At 40.9% G+C, this 20113-nt stretch overlaps 1 protein-coding gene across 1 annotated transcript in view; it reads left to right on the forward strand.

Moving 5' to 3' along the window:
* Positions 1-20113, forward strand: part of LOC122814917 — a 278216-nt gene that overhangs the window by 232682 nt on the left and 25421 nt on the right. Inside the window, exon 5 of the mRNA XM_044087181.1 lies at positions 14541-14595. Within this exon, the coding sequence (XP_043943116.1) occupies positions 14541-14595 (55 nt within the window). The remainder of the gene's footprint in view (positions 1-14540; positions 14596-20113) is intronic.

A 20113-nucleotide genomic window follows, 5' to 3' on the forward strand; every position in this document is an offset into this window, starting at 1 on the left:
TGAGAGACACAATAGGTGATATAAAAGAGACAGAGAAGTACCTAGGGCTCTTAGATGGGAACATAGTGAGAGCGACAATAGGTGATATAAAAGAGACAGAGAAGTACCTAGGGCTCTTAGATGGGAACATAGTGAGAGACACAATAGGTGATATAAAAGAGACAGAGAAGTACCTAGGGCTCTTAGATGGGAACATAGTGAGAGACAATAGGTGATATAAAAGAGACAGAGAAGTACCTAGGGCTCTTAGATGGGAACACAGTGAGAGACACAATAGGTGATATAAAAGAGACAGAGAAGTACCTAGGGCTCTTAGATGGGAACATAGTGAGAGACACAATAGGTGATATAAAAGAGACAGAGAAGTACCTAGGGCTCTTAGATGGGAACATAGTGAGAGACACAATAGGTGATATAAAAGAGACAGAGAAGTACCTAGGGCTCTTAGATGGGAACATAGTGAGAGACACAATAGGTGATATAAAAGAGACAGAGAAGTACCTAGGGCTCTTAGATGGGAACATAGTGAGAGACACAATAGGTGATATAAAAGAGACAGAGAAGTACCTAGGGCTCTTAGATGGGAACATAGTGAGAGACAATAGGTGATATAAAAGAGACAGAGAAGTACCTAGGCTCTTAGATGGGAAACATAGTGAGAGACACAATAGGTGATATAAAAGAGACAGAGAAATACCTAGGGCTCTTAGATGGGAACATAGTGAGAGACACAATAGGTGATATAAAAGAGACAGAGAAGTACCTAGGGCTCTTAGATGGGAACATAGTGAGAGACACAATAGGTGATATAAAAGAGACAGAGAAGTACCTAGGGCTCTTAGATGGGAACATAGTGAGAGACACAATAGGTGATATAAAAGAGACAGAGAAGTACCTAGGGCTCTTAGATGGGAACATAGTGAGAGACACAATAGGTGATATAAAAGAGACAGAGAAGTACCTGGGGCTCTTAGATGGGAAACATAGTGAGAGACACAATAGGTGATATAAAAGAGACAGAGAAGTACCTAGGGCTCTTAGATGGGAACATAGTGAGAGACACAATAGGTGATATAAAAGAGACAGAGAAGTACCTAGGGCTCTTAGATGGGAACATAGTGAGAGACACAATAGGTGATATAAAAGAGACAGAGAAGTACCTAGGGCTCTTAGATGGGAAACATAGTGAGAGACACAATAGGTGATATAAAAGAGACAGAGAAGTACCTAGGGCTCTTAGATGGGAACATAGTGAGAGACACAATAGGTGATATAAAAGAGACAGAGAAGTACCTAGGGCTCTTAGATGGGAACATAGTGAGAGACACAATAGGTGATATAAAAGAGACAGAGAAGTACCTAGGGCTCTTAGATGGGAACATAGTGAGAGACACAATAGGTGATATAAAAGAGACAGAGAAGTACCTAGGGCTCTTAGATGGGAACATAGTGAGAGACACAATAGGTGATATAAAAGAGACAGAGAAGTACCTAGGGCTCTTAGATGGGAACATAGTGAGAGACACAATAGGTGATATAAAAGAGACAGAGAAGTACCTAGGGCTCTTAGATGGGAACATAGTGAGAGACACAATAGGTGATATAAAAGAGACAGAGAAGTACCTAGGGCTCTTAGATGGGAACTTAGATGGGAACACAGTGAGAGACACAATAGGTGATATAAAAGAGACAGAGAAGTACCTAGGGCTCTTAGATGGGAACATAGTGAGAGACACAATAGGTGATATAAAAGAGACAGAGAAATACCTAGGGCTCTTAGATGGGAACATAGTGAGAGACACAATAGGTGATATAAAAGAGACAGAGAAGTACCTAGGGCTCTTAGATGGGAACATAGTGAGAGACACAATAGGTGATATAAAAGAGACAGAGAAGTACCTAGGGCTCTTAGATGGGAAACATAGTGAGAGCGACAATAGGTGATATAAAAGAGACAAAGAAGTACCTTGGGCTCTTAGATGGGAACATAGTGAGAGACACAATAGGTGATATAAAAGAGACAGAGAAGTACCTAGGGCTCTTAGATGGGAACATAGTGAGAGACACAATAGGTGATATAAAAGAGACAGAGAAGTACCTAGGGCTCTTAGATGGGAACATAGTGAGAGACACAATAGGTGATATAAAAGAGACAGAGAAGTACCTAGGGCTCTTAGATGGGAACATAGTGAGAGACACAATAGGTGATATAAAAGAGACAGAGAAGTACCTAGGGCTCTTAGATGGGAACATAGTGAGAGACAATAGGTGATATAAAAGAGACAGAGAAGTACCTAGGGCTCTTAGATGGGAACATAGTGAGAGACACAATAGGTGATATAAAAGAGACAGAGAAGTACCTAGGGCTCTTAGATGGGAACATAGTGAGAGACACAATAGGTGATATAAAAGAGACAGAGAAGTACCTAGGGCTCTTAGATGGGAACATAGTGAGAGACACAATAGGTGATATAAAAGAGACAGAGAAGTACCTAGGGCTCTTAGATGGGAACATAGTGAGACACAATAGGTGATATAAAAGAGACAGAGAAGTACCTAGGGCTCTTAGATGGGAACATAGTGAGAGACACAATAGGTGATATAAAAGAGACAGAGAAGTACCTAGGGCTCTTAGATGGGAACATAGTGAGAGACACAATAGGTGATATAAAAGAGACAGAGAAGTACCTAGGGCTCTTAGATGGGAACATAGTGAGAGAGACAATAGGTGATATAAAAGAGACAGAGAAGTACCTAGGGCTCTTAGATGGGAACACAGTGAGAGACACAATAGGTGATATAAAAGAGACAGAGAAGTACCTAGGGCTCTTAGATGGGAACATAGTGAGAGACACAATAGGTGATATAAAAGAGACAGAGAAGTACCTAGGGCTCTTAGATGGGAACATAGTGAGAGACACAATAGGTGATATAAAAGAGACAGAGAAGTACCTAGGGCTCTTAGATGGGAACATAGTGAGAGACACAATAGGTGATATAAAAGAGACAGAGAAGTACCTAGGGCTCTTAGATGGGAACATAGTGAGAGACACAATAGGTGATATAAAAGAGACAGAGAAGTACCTAGGGCTCTTAGATGGGAACATAGTGAGAGACACAATAGGTGATATAAAAGAGACAGAGAAGTACCTAGGGCTCTTAGATGGGAACATAGTGAGAGACACAATAGGTGATATAAAAGAGACAGAGAAGTACCTAGGGCTCTTAGATGGGAACATAGTGAGACAGACAATAGGTGATATAAAAGAGACAGAGAAGTGCCTAGGGCGCTTAGATTGGAACATAGTGAGAGACACAATAGGTGATATAAAAGAGACAGAGAAGTACCTAGGGCTCTTAGATGGGAACACAGTGAGAGACACAATAGGTGATATAAAAGAGACAGAGAAGTACCTAGGGCTCTTAGATGGGAACATAGTGAGACAGACAATAGGTGATATAAAAGAGACAGAGAAGTACCTAGGACTCTTAGATGGGAACATAGTGAGAGACACAATAGGTGATATAATAGAGACAGAGAAGTACCTAGGGCTCTTAGATGGGAACATAGTGAGAGACACAATAGGTGATATAAAAGAGACAGAGAAGTACCTAGGGCTCTTAGATGGGAACATAGTGAGAGACAATAGGTGATATAAAAGAGACAGAGAAGTACCTAGGGCTCTTAGATGGGAACATAGTGAGAGACACAATAGGTGATATAAAAGAGACAGAGAAGTACCTAGGGCTCTTAGATGGGAACATAGTGAGAGACACAATAGGTGATATAAAAGAGACAGAGAAGTACCTAGGGCTCTTAGATGGGAACATAGTGAGAGACACAATAGGTGATATAAAAGAGACAGAGAAGTACCTAGGGCTCTTAGATGGGAACATAGTGAGAGACACAATAGGTGATATAAAAAGGGACAGAGAAGTACCTAGGGCTCTTAGATGGGAACATAGTGAGAGACACAATAGGTGATATAAAAGAGACAGAGAAGTACCTAGGGCTCTTAGATGGGAACATAGTGAGAGACACAATAGGTGATATAAAAGAGACAGAGAAGTACCTAGGGCTCTTAGATGGGAACATAGTGAGAGACACAATAGGTGATATAAAAGAGACAGAGAAGTACCTAGGGCTCTTAGATGGGAACATAGTGAGAGACACAATAGGTGATATAAAAGAGACAGAGAAGTACCTAGGCTCTTAGATGGGAACATAGTGAGACACAATAGGTGATATAAAAGAGACAGAGAAGTACCTAGGGCTCTTAGATGGGAACATAGTGAGAGACACAATAGGTGATATAAAAGAGACAGAGAAGTACCTAGGGCTCTTAGATGGGAACATAGTGAGAGACACAATAGGTGATATAAAAGAGACAGAGAAGTACCTAGGGCTCTTAGATGGGAACATAGTGAGAGACACAATAGGTGATATAAAAGAGACAGAGAAGTACCTAGGGCTCTTAGATGGGAACATAGTGAGAGACACAATAGGTGATATAAAAGAGACAGAGAAGTACCTAGGGCTCTTAGATGGGAACATAGTGAGAGACACAATAGGTGATATAAAAGAGACAGAGAAGTACCTAGGGCTCTTAGATGGGAACATAGTGAGAGCGACAATAGGTGATATAAAAGAGACAGAGAAGTACCTAGGGCTCTTAGATGGGAACATAGTGAGAGACACAATAGGTGATATAAAAGAGACAGAGAAGTACCTAGGGCTCTTAGATGGGAACATAGTGAGAGACACAATAGGTGATATAAAAGAGACAGAGAAGTACCTAGGGCTCTTAGATGGGAACATAGTGAGAGACACAATAGGTGATATAAAAGAGACAGAGAAGTACCTAGGGCTCTTAGATGGGAACATAGTGAGAGACACAATAGGTGATATAAAAGAGACAGAGAAGTACCTAGGGCTCTTAGATGGGAACATAGTGAGAGACACAATAGGTGATATAAAAGAGACAGAGAAGTACCTAGGGCTCTTAGATGGGAACATAGTGAGAGACACAATAGGTGATATAAAAGAGACAGAGAAGTACCTAGGGCTCTTAGATGGGAACATAGTGAGAGACACAATAGGTGATATAAAAGAGACAGAGAAGTACCTAGGGCTCTTAGATGGGAACATAGTGAGAGACACAATAGGTGATATAAAAGAGACAGAGAAGTACCTAGGGCTCTTAGATGGGAACATAGTGAGAGACACAGGTGATATAAAAGAGACAGAGAAGTACCTAGGGCTCTTAGATGGGAACATAGTGAGACACAATAGGTGATATAAAAGAGACAGAGAAGTACCTAGGGCTCTTAGATGGGAACATAGTGAGAGACAATAGGTGATATAAAAGAGACAGAGAAGTACCTAGGGCTCTTAGATGGGAACATAGTGAGAGACACAATAGGTGATATAAAAGAGACAGAGAAGTACCTAGGGCTCTTAGATGGGAACATAGTGAGAGACACAATAGGTGATATAAAAGAGACAGAGAAGTACCTAGGGCTCTTAGATGGGAACATAGTGAGAGACACAATAGGTGATATAAAAGAGACAGAGAAGTACCTAGGGCTCTTAGATGGGAACATAGTGAGAGACACAATAGGTGATATAAAAGAGACAGAGAAGTACCTAGGGCTCTTAGATGGGAACATAGTGAGAGACACAATAGGTGATATAAAAGAGACAGAGAAGTACCTAGGGCTCTTAGATGGGAACATAGTGAGAGACACAATAGGTGATATAAAAGAGACAGAGAAGTACCTAGGGCTCTTAGATGGGAACATAGTGAGAGACACAATAGGTGATATAAAAGAGACAGAGAAGTACCTAGGGCTCTTAGATGGGAACATAGTGAGAGACACAATAGGTGATATAAAAGAGACAGAGAAGTACCTAGGGCTCTTAGATGGGAACATAGTGAGAGACACAATAGGTGATATAAAAGAGACAGAGAAGTACCTAGGGCTCTTAGATGGGAACATAGTGAGAGACACAATAGGTGATATAAAAGAGACAGAGAAGTACCTAGGGCTCTTAGATGGGAACATAGTGAGAGACACAATAGGTGATATAAAAGAGACAGAGAAGTACCTAGGGCTCTTAGATGGGAACATAGTGAGAGACACAATAGGTGATATAAAAGAGACAGAGAAGTACCTAGGGCTCTTAGATGGGAACATAGTGAGAGACACAATAGGTGATATAAAAGAGACAGAGAAGTACCTAGGGCTCTTAGATGGGAACATAGTGAGAGACACAATAGGTGATATAAAAGAGACAGAGAAGTACCTAGGGCTCTTAGATGGGAACATAGTGAGAGACACAATAGGTGATATAAAAGAGACAGAGAAGTACCTAGGGCTCTTAGATGGGAACATAGTGAGAGACACAATAGGTGATATAAAAGAGACAGAGAAGTACCTAGGAGATTAGGAGATGGGAACATAGTGAGAGACACAATAGGTGATATAAAAGAGACAGAGAAGTACCTAGGGCTCTTAGATGGGAACATAGTGAGAGACAATAGGTGATATAAAAGAGACAGAGAAGTACCTAGGGCTCTTAGATGGGAACATAGTGAGAGACACAATAGGTGATATAAAAGAGACAGAGAAGTACCTAGGGCTCTTAGATGGGAACATAGTGAGAGACAATAGGTGATATAAAAGAGACAGAGAAGTACCTAGGGCTCTTAGATGGGAACATAGTGAGAGACACAATAGGTGATATAAAAGAGACAGAGAAGTACCTAGGGCTCTTAGATGGGAACATAGTGAGAGAGACAATAGGTGATATAAAAGAGACAGAGAAGTACCTAGGGCTCTTAGATGGGGACATAGTGAGAGACACAATAGGTGATATAAAAGGGACAGAGAAGTACCTAGGGCTCTTAGATGGGAACATAGTGAGAGCGACAATAGGTGATATAAAAGAGACAGAGAAGTACCTAGGGCTCTTAGATGGGAACATAGTGAGAGCGACAATAGGTGATATAAAAGAGACAGAGAAGTACCTAGGGCTCTTAGATGGGAACATAGTGAGAGACACAATAGGTGATATAAAAGAGACAGAGAAGTACCTAGGGCTCTTAGATGGGAACATAGTGAGAGACACAACAGGTGATATAAAGGAGACAGAAGAGTACCTGGGGCTTTATTAGGATGGGGAGAGACACAATAGGTGATATAAAAGAGACAGAGAAGTACCTAGGGCTCTTAGTTGGGAACATAGTGAGAGACACAATAGGTGATATAAAAGAGACAGAGAAGTACCAAGGGCTCTTAGATGGTAACATAGTGAGAGACACAATAGGTGATATAAAAGACACAGAGAAGTACCTAGGGCTCTTAGATGGGAACATAGTGAGAGAGACAATAGGTGATATAAAAGAGACAGAGAAGTACCTAGGGCTCTTAGATGGGAACATAGTGAGAGCGACAATATGTGATATAAAAGAGACAGAGAAGTACCTAGGGCTCTTAGATTGGAACATAGTGAGAGCGACAATAGGTGATATAAAAGAGACAGAGAAGTACCTAGGGCTCTTAGATGGGAACATAGTGAGAGCGACAATAGGTGATATAAAAGAGAAAGAGAAGTACCTAGGGCTCTTAGATTGGAACATAGTGAGAGACACAATAGGTGATATAAAAGAGACAGAGAAGTACCTAAGGCTCTTAGATGGGAACATAGTGAGAGAGACAATAGGTGATATAAAAGAGACAGAGAAGTTCTCCTAGGGCTCTTAGATGGGAACATAGTGAGAGACACAATAGGTGATATAAAAGAGACAGAGAAGTACCTAGGGCTCTTAGATGGGAACACAGTGAGAGACACAATAGGTGATATAAAAGAGACAGAGAAGTACCTAGAGCTCTTAGATGGGAACATAGTGAGAGAGACAATAGGTGATATAAAAGAGACAGAGAAGTACCTAGGGCTCTTAGATGGGAACATAGTGAGAGCGACAATAGGTGATATAAAAGAGACAGAGAAGTACCTAGGGCTCTTAGTTGGGAACATAGTGAGAGAGACAATAGGTGATATAAAAGAGACAGAGAAGTACCAAGGGCTCTTAGATGGGAACATAGTGAGAGACACAATAGGTGATATAAAAGAGACAGAGAAGTACCTAGGGCTCTTAGATGGGAACACAGTGAGAGACACAATAGTTGATCTAAAAGAGACAGAGAAGTACCTAGGGCTCTTAGATGGGAACACAGTGAGAGACACAATAGGTGATATAAAAGAGACAGAGAAGTACCTAGAGCTCTTAGATGGGAACACAGTGAGAGAGACAATAGGTGATATAAAAGAGACAGAGAAGTACCCAGGGCTCTTAGATGGGAACACAGTGAGAGACACAATAGAGGAAAAACCTAGAAAAAGTAAGGGATATCTCCAGCAAGGGCAGGGGAGAATACTTGTGCACTGCTTGGAGAATTAATGCAGTAAGGTAATGATACCACCAGTTACCCTTCACCTCCTCCACAAGATACAAATAGACCCTAGGGACAAAAGGCTACAACCACTGCAAAACAGCAGAGTGCTGTGTCAGTAACAGTAAGAATAAGAGTGAGCAAGGCAAAAATTGTGAAAGGTGGGAGTAAGGGCTCCCACATGTCCCAACATATGCACAGATATGCAGCATCATTCCCTTTATAGAAACAGAAGAGACAGTGACTGTTAGTAACTTCTGCTTAAGCTAACCTCCTAAACCCTCAGCTCTACTACTATAGCCCCCTCCTTTCTCTCCCATTCTCCACACTATTTATCTCCCCCCCCCACTTCTTATCAATATCCATTTTTCTTCTTTTGAACCATTATCCTTTTGTTTTTACTCTTATATGTAGTAAATTTACACCACTGCTATCAGTGCAACTGCAACCCTTAATGTTCATATTTTTTTCTTTTGTTTTCCCTCTTTATAATTAATTTCATATTTGCATTGTTATTTGTAATAGTTTTTGTCCTGTGTATTTATCTTTGCTTATATTTGCTAGGACACTTTCCCCTTGAGTCTCCACTGAAAATGGGTTTGTTTGCAAATTTAGTTGGACTAACCAGGTTAACAAATGTGAAATAAATAAGTTTACTAAATGATATGAAGTAGCGCTAAAAAGTAGGATGCATGAAGTGGATTTAACGGAGCCTCAAATAACGGTCGGGAAGAAAAATGAAGAAATCTGGAGAAGTGAAATAGCTCAAGATGAAGGTTTGGTATGGAGAGAAAAGGATAGTGGGGAGAGAAAACAATAGAGAAGTGAATACAATAGAGAAGTGAATACAGGTTTCCAAAGAGCCAATAGTGGAACACTGCTTGGTATGCAGGGAGATCTGGAAAAGAATATAGAAAAGGCAGCAAGAGAAAGGAACAGGCAGAAAGGGTGGGCAAAATGAGAGAGGATGTCAACCTGGAGGAAATGGAAGAGGCTAGGGAGGTAAAGAACCAATCATATCTATGAAATGTTATAGGGAAAGAAGGGACTAGGTCAAATATGAGAGAGAATGAGAAATAACTGGAAATAAAAGGAAGGATGGAAGGGAGCTGTAGGATATAGGCAAAGGACAATGCAGGCAGCGAGGCACATGCAGAAAGTAAATGGGAGTGAGATATCAAAGGTTGAGAATTCTGCATAGATGATGTCTAAGCATCATAAGATAGGTAAATGTAGGCAGAAAAGTGGATAACAGATACTGGAGGCACCAGGGTGAAGCAGAAGAAATGGTGCCTATATTCTGGGCATATGGGGGGAGGGCAAAAGTAGCCTAAAAACAGACCCAAACAATTTGGAAAGATATTTCAAAAAGAAGCAGAGCACACCTGGGAATTTTTATATGGGATATAGAGAAATAAAATAGCCACTGGAAAGAAAGAGAAATGAACATTATCAGATTTCTAAAGTACCCAAGATAAAAGGAGACAAAAAATAAAAAAACATACAGGCTAGTGAAGTACCCAAGAAGTTCCAGAACATGTGGAGAGAGTACCAGAAACTGAGAATGAGGAAACGAGGGGAAGGAAAATGAAAAACAGTGGAAAGAAGCACTAGACCATTACAAAAATAAAAATTATACCAGGAAAAAGTGTGTGGGCGAGGGGTGGGTGGGTAGGGATAGGGTAGGAAATGATACAGCGAACCACTGATGAGATATGGCACACCATGCATGAGGATTGTTCATGAATGCTGTATGAAGTTAATAATTTTTATAAAAAGCTGAAGTATTTCCCTTTGGAACAACAAGCAATCACAGTGTTATGTATCAGAAGGTGGTTATTCCATGCTGGCAGTCTTTATGCAAAAGTAGATAGATACTGTTTTGAGATATTTCTTAACAAAATGCAAGCACAATCATGCATTGGCTTTCTAAATTTTCATTTTATCACTACAATAGCACATGTTTTTTCATCCATTAGAATCTCATAGCATGAAAATAATCATTAAGTCTGAGTCACAAAAAAATTCAAATATGTTTTCTACATGAGCAGCAATTCTGTTTCCTTTGTAGTTGTGTATAACATAATTGCACTTTATAACTGAATATCTGGATATGTTGTCCAGAAAATGTACTAGAAATCTTCAAACTGGCTGGTAAATAATAGGCTTACATAGATAGTAGAATATTCAGAGTGCCAAAATACATTCAGCTTCTGTATGGTGTGCGTAAAGGACCTAGTGTCACAGCAAATATCTAGAACATATGTTTTGAGTTGGATCTACATCATAAGTAAATATAAACATACACACACATATATACATATATATGTATGTATTTCTCTGGAGAAGTGGCCTTTATTGTCACATGAAAGATGACACTACCAAAAAACCTTGTACTAACCATGGTAGTATGGCCCAGGTCTATGTTTGGCCATCAAATGGCATGTTCATCGAACAGCCATGTGCTGAATGCAAACCCATGACTGCCCCTTTTAACAAAACAGCACTTCATCGTAGAAAAAAAATATATATATCAAACAGCCATAGTTGGACAACAGAAAGTAAACAACACATACATACTTTTAGGTAAAGTGCGGATAAGAAACGTTTCCTTTTCCACACTGTAGTGCAATCTTGGAGTTTGGTATGTATATATATATATATATATAAAATTAGGGGGTGTGGGGGTGGGGGCACAGCCCCCTGCTTTAGGAGGATTCCTGCTAATGTGGTGGACTGTGCCTTCAAACCCCTCTATTTATATACACCAACTCTGAGATCACACTACAGTGTGGAAATGGAAAGATTTCTTATCTGTACTTTACCTAAAAGTACATACATGCTGTTTACATTCTGTTGGCCAATTATGACTGTGCAATGTGTTTTTTTATGATGTGCCTTCTCATGTCGAATAAGAGACTATTCGCAGGTTTGTGTTTGGTGAATGGTTATTCGATGAACATGCTAGTCGATGGCAGAACATAGACCCGTATGGCCTAGCCAACCTAATTTTTGAGCTACGTGAAAATCTTTTAGGAGGAAATTGCACTCATGGGTATAGTGTGTACTTGATAGTTCAGGTAAATTGTACTCTTGGGTATAGTCTCATTTGGGGATAGTAAGCAAACTGAGTCCTTGTCAATTGGTTCATTTCAACATTTCAGTTTCGGTATGCTCGTAGCAGGTACTTATTTTCTTTGGAATTTTTTTTGATAATTTCATAAAATAATTCTGTCATCCAGTAATTATCTGTCCATGCATAAGCAGTAAACCAGTCCTTCATTCATGTCATCCTAGCCCGAAATATTTAGGACATCAAACTACAATGGATAGTCAGTGTTTCCAGAGTGAAACAAGCTCCAGTAAAACAAAGTTCCACTTATTTTTAAGTTATTGTTCATCCAGAGTTTTTCTGGAAATGAAAAAAGGCTGGACTAGACTTTAGATGGACCCTAACATTTCAGAGCAAATGAAAAGACTGAAACAACTGAAAAGGAAATGCTGTTATGTTCCTTCCCAAGTTGTTTCATAGTTTCATAGTTTAGTACTAGGATATCTGTCCTGGGGCATTTGTAAGCCTAGCCATAGTGATGTGGCTTTCGCCACCCCATGAAATGGTACAAAAATGCACAGAATAGATTTAGAATACTGTGCCTCTGTCTAGTAGTGACACAATGAAGGTCCCCCTTATATAATAGAATTAGTTTACTGTGCCCCTGTCTAGCAGTGACACAGATGTGACCCCTGGGGTAAACTTACGATCTCCCATCCACTCATCAAGATTTCTCTTGAAGAGAGTCAGTGAGGGGCTCTGCCTAACATGAACTGGGATCTTGTTCCAAAGCATGGGAAGCCTCTGGGTTATGAATCTATCCCTCCAGCATGTCCTATTCATATTTGTGCCGAGGTTTAAGTCTTTAGCTCTCGTGGTCCTGATGGATTTGGATTTTTTGAGGTGGAGCATGTCCATCAGATCCTGATTGGACATGGCCTTGTACGTCAGGCAGAGATCACCTCTGAGCAGGCGGTATGCTACTGAGTAGAGCTGGAGTTTCTTTAGTCTGGCAGAATAAGACATATGTTGGAGACCCTTGATCCTCTTGGTGAGGTACTTTTGTGGTCTCTCCAGCTGTTGTAAATGCCGGGTGAGGTACATACCAAATGGGGCATTGTACTCAATCATGGGTCTGATGAGGGAGGAGTATAGGGGTACAATGACATCCTTGGATCTGGATGTGAATCCCTTCATGATGAGGTGTGCAAGGTAGAATGTTTTTCTAACCACTTTGGCAACATGGGTGTCAAATGAGAGGTCGCTGTCGACTTGGGTCCCTAGGTCTCGGATTACGTTTTCCGTACTCAGTGGGTTCCTGTCTATGTGATAATTTGTGGGCACTTTGTTTTTCCCAAAGGGGATGACTATACATTTTTTGGCATTTAGTTTAAGGCCGTGACTCTGGCACCAGTTGTCCGTTTCTGTGAGGCCTTTTTGTAGGATGTATGTGTCCGCTGGTGTATCGACTATGGCTCCTAGTTTGCAGTCATCTGCGAACTTTGTCAGCCACAACCCTCCCATGTTTGCTTTAACATCTGAGAAATAAATGCCGAACAAGAGGGGTCCCAGGACAGATCCCTGTGGGACACCACTTGTGACTGGCTTTGGGTCTGACATTGCTCCAGCGATTTTAACTTTATGGGTTCTGTCCTTTAGCCAGTTTGCAACCCATCTAGTGACATAAGGGTTTACGTTTAAGCTCTTGAGCTTATCTATGATGCCTGAGTGGGGTATTGTGTCAAAGGCCTTAGCCAAGTCCAGGTAGGCTGTATGGACTGCTTTGCCCTCATCAATGGCTCTAGTGACTGTTTCGAAAAAGTCAACCAGGTTCAAAAGGCAGGATCTGCCCTTTACAAAGCCGAACTGGGTGAGGTCAAGTGTCTGTAGGTCCCCTATGTCTCTGTTTATGAGTTCCATAATGATTCTTTCCATAGCTTTGCAGACCAGGCTGGTTAAGTTTATGGGACGGTAGTTCCCAGGGTCTGTAGAGGTACCCCCTTTGTGGAGTGGGACCACTGTTGCTGTATGCCAGTGTTCAGGTACATATCCTGTAGTAAGGCTAAGGTTAAATAGCATTTTTATGTGCGGGTTTAGCTCCTCTTGGAGTTCACGTAGCACGCAACCCAGGATATCGTCAGGTCCCATTGATGCTGTGTTTTTAGCTTTGTTGAGGGCGGTTCTCACTTGGACATCTGAGATGACAGGGAGATTACATTCAGCTGGGATAAGTATTTCTTCTTTTGGGGGTGAGGGGGGGGGGAGAAATTTGCACTGAACCTGTCGGCCAGAATGTTGGCAATATCTGTGGGTTCAGTGTATTTTTTGTTGTTGTGAACTAACTCTGAGCATATCTGAGGGTTTCCGCCCAGGTTTCTAACATAGCTGAAGAAGGCTTTGTGGTTATCTTTAGTGTCCTTAGCGATTTTTTTCTCAAAGTTGGCCTTGGGTGTTTTTATGAGAGAACGTAGTTTATTGCTAATGTTGATCAGAGATGTGTTCCCTTTATGGGATTTTGCTCTGTCGTGCAGTAGCTTCCTTCTTTTGTTATACAATTTGTTAATGGCTGAGGTCCACCAGACAGGACGCTTGCCTTTGGTGGAGAGGGACTTGGATTTATTTGGGATTGCATGATCCATGCATTCTTGGAGATGTCCATAGAAAGCATTTGTGAAGGATTCGGCATTGTGGGATGTGGTATCCACTGGCCCAGTGGGCTTAAAGGATACCATCTCAGTCTTAAGAAGAGTGAAGTCTGCTTAATGAGCAGTGCCAGTGCAGAGAAATGGCACAGACTTTGCAGCTTAGCTTTTATTGTAATATAGCCATGAATGTGCATGTTTTTCCAATAAGCCAGTTTTTAACTGCTGAACACTATGGATCCAAAAGATATAGAATAACCAGTTATGAAAATATGTAAGATGAGTTTCAGTTATTTTATGTAGTTTTGGCAACTAGGGGATGGTTATTCTGGTAAAGAACATAAATCCCATAAAACCTTAAATGCTCTCTTATGTTTTTTTCTTTACAGATAAACTGCCAGAGTTATCCACTATGTCTGCTCTACATTTAAAGAATCACTACAGGTACTAAAACTTTTATATATGTTTATTTCATGACCCATTCCATTTGTCCAGCAGCTTTGTGCAGCTTGAGTGCACTTAATAGGGTCATCCATCAAGTGCTAATGAATATTATGACACAGATTCACCACTTTTTCATACTGTGACTTTGTGAGAAAGTTTCATTCCCTTTTGCACTGTCTTCCTGGATGCTATTACAGCCAGTATTAAATTTAGCTTATTTCTCTCAAATAAAATGTTAAGGTATTTTTAGATAAGTGAATATTTGCTATAAAGTGATCTGGTATAGTAACTATAAGGAGAGTTTGAAATTGCATAATATACCCCTTCATCCCTTGGTTAAACACTGGACATGTAGACAGAAATACATTTAAATAAAACTTGGTGGGGGGACAGGCTTATTAACCAGCATCTCTGAGACCTGAAATAAACCTCCCCTGTATGTTAAGCAGTGTGACTCACTATCTTTTTTTAAACAGAACCTTGAAAACTGGATGGGTGTTCACAAATTTAGTCTGGGGTTGACTCTCTTCCACCTCCAAAAGTTTTGTCATTGATGGCCTTCTTTCAGTCTCTTCTTTCTCTGACTCCCAGGGCTTGAAGAAACACTCAGGCTGGAATGTTTGGCCTCTTCTGTTCGTGTGATCCCTCTTGCCAAACTGCATATGCAGAAACTTTAATGGTACCTCAAGTCATTTTGGCTACAGCATTGTCACCCTCTGAATTTCAGTGTACCTCTCTCTCCTTGTCTAAAAAAGGAGTTTGAGTGGAGGATTCATCCGTTTGTTCTTAACCCAGGCCTGCTCTTTCAGCCTCCAGTCCCTTCTCAAGTACTGTTTACTGATGCCTTACACATGGGTTGTTGAGGCTTCGTCTGGTCACCTGAAAGTTAATTTCTCTGGCCCCCACCATCAGACATCACACCATATCAACATCAAAGAGATGAGAGCTCTGATTATGGCCCTTCAAGCTTTTTGTGCCATGTTCTGTCCAGGCTCCTTGAAGGTACACACAGACTTTAGTGATGTGATAATGTCAACAAGCAGGGAGGCACAAAATCTTAACCTCCTCTGCAGGATAGCTCTTAAGGCTTGAGAGATGGCTTTCAGTTATCAGTTAACTCTTCAGACAGTATACATTCCTTCAGAGCATAATCTAGTGGCAGACTCTTTGAGCAGATCCAAAACACAGGTTCATGAATGGATGCTTGCTTCACAGAGACAAATTTCTGGACATTGTCTGGTGGTGAGGTATTCCTCAGGTAAATCTTTTTTGCCTCCCCTCTGAACAGGCAGCTTCCTCTCTTCTGTTCCAGATTTCCATGCCATCTGACATGGAGGGCAGACAGACTTTCTTTTTCCTTTTAAATGGATTTTTCTTTATGATTTCCCTCCTCTTCCTCTGTTTCCAGGAGTCCTGCAGAAGATTCAGCTGCACACTCCAAAAATCTTGCTAGTGACTCCCTTTTGAACAAGACAGCACAAGTTCCCCCTCTTAATGCATCTGACCAGGGAGAATCACAAGTTTCCTCACCAGTTGAACTTCCTCACACAGGACAAGGGGTCTCTCAGCCATCCTGACCTGTCCACTTTTTAGCTGACACTGTGGGTGATAGGGTTTTGATCCCTTTCAGGCACCTCTTTTCTAAGGATGTACTCAGTTTTATAGGAGGCAAGAAAAACCTCAACCAAAAAGTCTTATATGTCCAAATGAAAACTATTTTCTGTCTGGCATCATGCTCATAACCAGGACCATTTTTCAGTGGGGGTCCCTTTGGTCCTGTCTTATTTGTGTGAGTTGTTCCAGTCTGGCCTGGCCTATTCTTCTGTGAAGGCACATTTCTCAGCCATATCTGATTGTCTGCCCTTGAATCCTCCTTTGCCTTCGTGGTTTGAGGTCAAACAGTTTTTTAAACACAGTCTGTGCATTAGGTCTCCAAGAAAACATATTCCTCCTCCTTGGGACCTTAATTTTGTTTTGGAAAAATTTACTTGGGCATCTTCCAGGCCTGCAGAATCCAGTTCCTTGCAACATTGTACCTGGAAGACTGTTTTGTTGCTGGCTGATACTCCTGTTCAGAGGGTTTCTGAACTCCAGGCCCTTACGGACATTCCTCCTTTTTTGTTTTTTTCACAGGGACAGGACGGTCCCTTCATACTAATCCTTCTTTTATACATAAGGTAGTGAATGAGGTGTCCTTGAATTAATTGGTACAACTCCCTTCCTTTTTCCCTTCTCCTCCTTTTGCTAGTGAGAGGGTTTTGTATACCTTGGATTTGCACAGACAGCTCAGGTATTATTTGGATAAAACTAAGACCGTTCACAAGTCTGATCAGCTTTTTCTTTCCTTTCAACCCAGAACATCGGGTTTGGCTGTTTTTAAGCAAGCCATCTCCTCCTGGATATCAAAGGCCATCTCTTCTTTTATTTCATGGCAAGTCTTTGTCTATTTCTGTTAGAGCTCATTCCATTAAGACTGTTGCCTTTTCTGGTACTTTCTTTAAGGGTTTGGACATAATTCCATCCTTGAAGCTGCTACATGGTCTTCAGTGTATACCTTTACTAAACATTATAAGTTGGATATGGTTTCTAGGGCTAGAGCAGGTTTTGTTAGAACAATTTTATACGGATTTGTTGAGGGCTGTTCTCAGTCTTCCAGCTCCCATTCTGTTCCTTGAACTTTTTTACTCGTCCTAACATTAGAAATACTGCAACAATGATATAGAGGGATATTGTACAGTTGTGTAAAATCTTACTATAACAGTAGATGTCCTTCTGTTCACTGTTGCAGTATTTGCTCCCTCCCTCCTCCCCCTGTTGTTTGTTCTGGATTCCCTTCTGTCTGAGGGTTTCCCTTTTTCTTCTGCATTTTTTCCTTCTGGATGTGCATGAACTGCTTTGTCCTATGGAGAGACTTCTCTTCTGGGCTAATTCACTTCTGGGTAACTGCGTCTGTACTGTATGTCAATGTTATGCTCCACATTTTGTGTGGGGAGCATATGTGTGCAGTACAGCACATACAAGGTCATTAGGCTTTGGTATACTGGCCAAACATCAGGCTGCCCTGGGCAGGAGATCCCTGATGTTAGAAATACTGCAACAGTGAAGAGAAGGACGTCTAGCAGTGTGGTAAGATTTTACACAACTGTACTGTCTGCAGGAAGAACTACAGAGCTCTTTTGTGCTCAGCTGCTTGACAATGCATTTCTATGCACCTGGTTTCACTGATCAAGACTACTTAACTAAGCTCTTAGCAAGGGAATGGGGTATATATTAGAAGCACAAAAATGCTTCTGAGCGAATACGGAAACAGCAACATACTCATCGAATCGTATTTAAGCGATTCGATGAATATGTCATCGGGCAAGGAAATAGTTGGCCAACTTCATGGAGTTGCACTTTCCTTCCCTATAGTGCAATCTCGGAGTTGGTATATTTAGTTAGGGGGGTGTGGGGGCGAAGCCCCCCACCTGTTTATGGTGTTAAATTATTTTTTTTTAACGAACGACCATGTAAGGTTTTTCCCTAGGGAAAAATCCGCTTACGTCGCCGTTCACTATTTTTAGGTTTCGTGCATTGTGTCAACTTTTATGTAGTTGCACATATGCACTTTCGGTCTTATAATATAGATCCAGGGGATGACATATTTTGACCTTTTACAAGTACTGTTGCTTGCTAGTACAACCGTTTTTGCTGTTTTCTCTGGTTGGGAGAAGGAGAAACTGCATTTTTCTCTACATTTATTTGCTCTTCGTAATTTTGCAGTTTCTTGCTGTTGTTTCTGTGCATGTTCATTCAGATACATTTATATCCTAATGCTTATTTATGCTGAATTGTCCAACATTGCATGCACACGCAGCTGAATTCATTGATCAAAATGCTGTACCAAGACCTAAATATCATGGGAGTGACTTTTTCAGCATTTTTTCTGTCAACTATTTACTGATAGTTTGTTTTTATATTCAGAACCATTTTTGCTGTTTTCTCTGGTGGGAAAAGGGAAAACTGCAGTGTTAGCGCTGTCTGCTTCTACTGGCTTTGCACCTATTCTTGCTTACTTTAAATTCAGGTGCATTCTGTTTGTTTGCTAATAGCACATTAGTGCTTCTCTTTTTAAGCACTGTGTGTCTGCTCTTGCTTTGTTAAATTCAGGTGTATTGCACAGTTTAACAGTATTTTCTGCTCTATTTTTTCCTTACTGCACAGTTTAAATAATTGTGTTATTGTACTTTCTCTTGCTGCACTGTTTTGTATTACTACTCTACTTTAATAATTGCAGTGTATTTGCCTAATTACTCTGTTAAATAATGTTGTTATGTTTTATCCCGTTGCACTGGATCAAACAATTGTATGACTTTGTATTTATCTTGCTCCCTTAAGTTTGTCCTACTACTGCACCATTTTTTCTCCTAAATGCACTGTTCAAGAAATTGTGGCATCTGAGCCTACATTGCTCTGCCATTTCTGCAAATAATAGCAGAAATTGTACTATACATTTTTTTCTTACTGCACTGATTTCCTCACACTGCATTGTTCAGGACACTGCAGAACCTTTTGCCTGTATTGCTTTGTCATATCTGGAAACGTTAACATTTTGGGTTATTTATTTTGTTGCACTGATTTTCTGCTATTGCAGTGTTTACATTTTGGTATCTGCCTACACTAGTCAGCTGCGCTGTATTGTTTTGTACTTTAAACTACTATTTTCTGTATATTGCAAGGTAGTGATTGATCTTTAGCATAGGTTCATAGGAGTTTACTAGGCTAGTGGCCCTAGAACCTTTACAAGGCTAGCCATGATAATCCCAAGTATCCCCATTTGTTCTTTGTGGGTAGTTTACAGAATTAATTTATGAACAGAGCAGATCTATGATCACCACGGCTACCCCTGTCCATGAGGGACATTACTGCCACCCCAGGGGCAAATTTACAGTCTCCCATCCAATTATCTAGGTTGCGTCTGTATAGGGTCAGTGAAGACCTCTGTTTATCCGTGAATAGGAAGTCTGTTCTGGAGAAGCGTCACTCTCTGGGAGACGTATCTTTCTCTCCACCATGTTCTTTTAATGTCACAGGCTAGGTTAAGATCTGTAGAGCGAGTGACTTGTCAGATTTGACTTGCAGATGTGCAGCATTTCCATTACAGCAGGGTTGGAGATTGCCCTATAGGTCAGGCACAATTCACCTCTCAGCAGCCTATAAGATACAGAGTAAATGGTCAGGGCTTTCACCCTGTCCACTTAGGTCATGGCTTGGAGTCCCTGTATTTTCTTAGTGAGAAACCTCTGAGGTCTCTCCAGTTGCTGCAGTGTCTGGTGAGGTATATGCAAAAGGGTGCACTATACTCTATTAGTGGTCTAATGAGGGACAGGTACTGTTATAACACCTGGATGCTATGCCCTTACTTATGAGGTACACTACAAGAAGGCTTTCCTTACCACTGTGGAAACTTGGTGGTAAAAGTTCAGGTTGCTGTCAACCTGTGTTCCCAAGTCATGCACCACTGGGTTGTAACTCAGGG

This window comes from Protopterus annectens, chromosome 11.part0, assembly GCF_019279795.1.
Source record: "Protopterus annectens isolate FY-2018-M chromosome 11.part0, PAN1.0, whole genome shotgun sequence".
Taxonomy (NCBI): Eukaryota; Metazoa; Chordata; order Ceratodontiformes; family Protopteridae; genus Protopterus; species Protopterus annectens.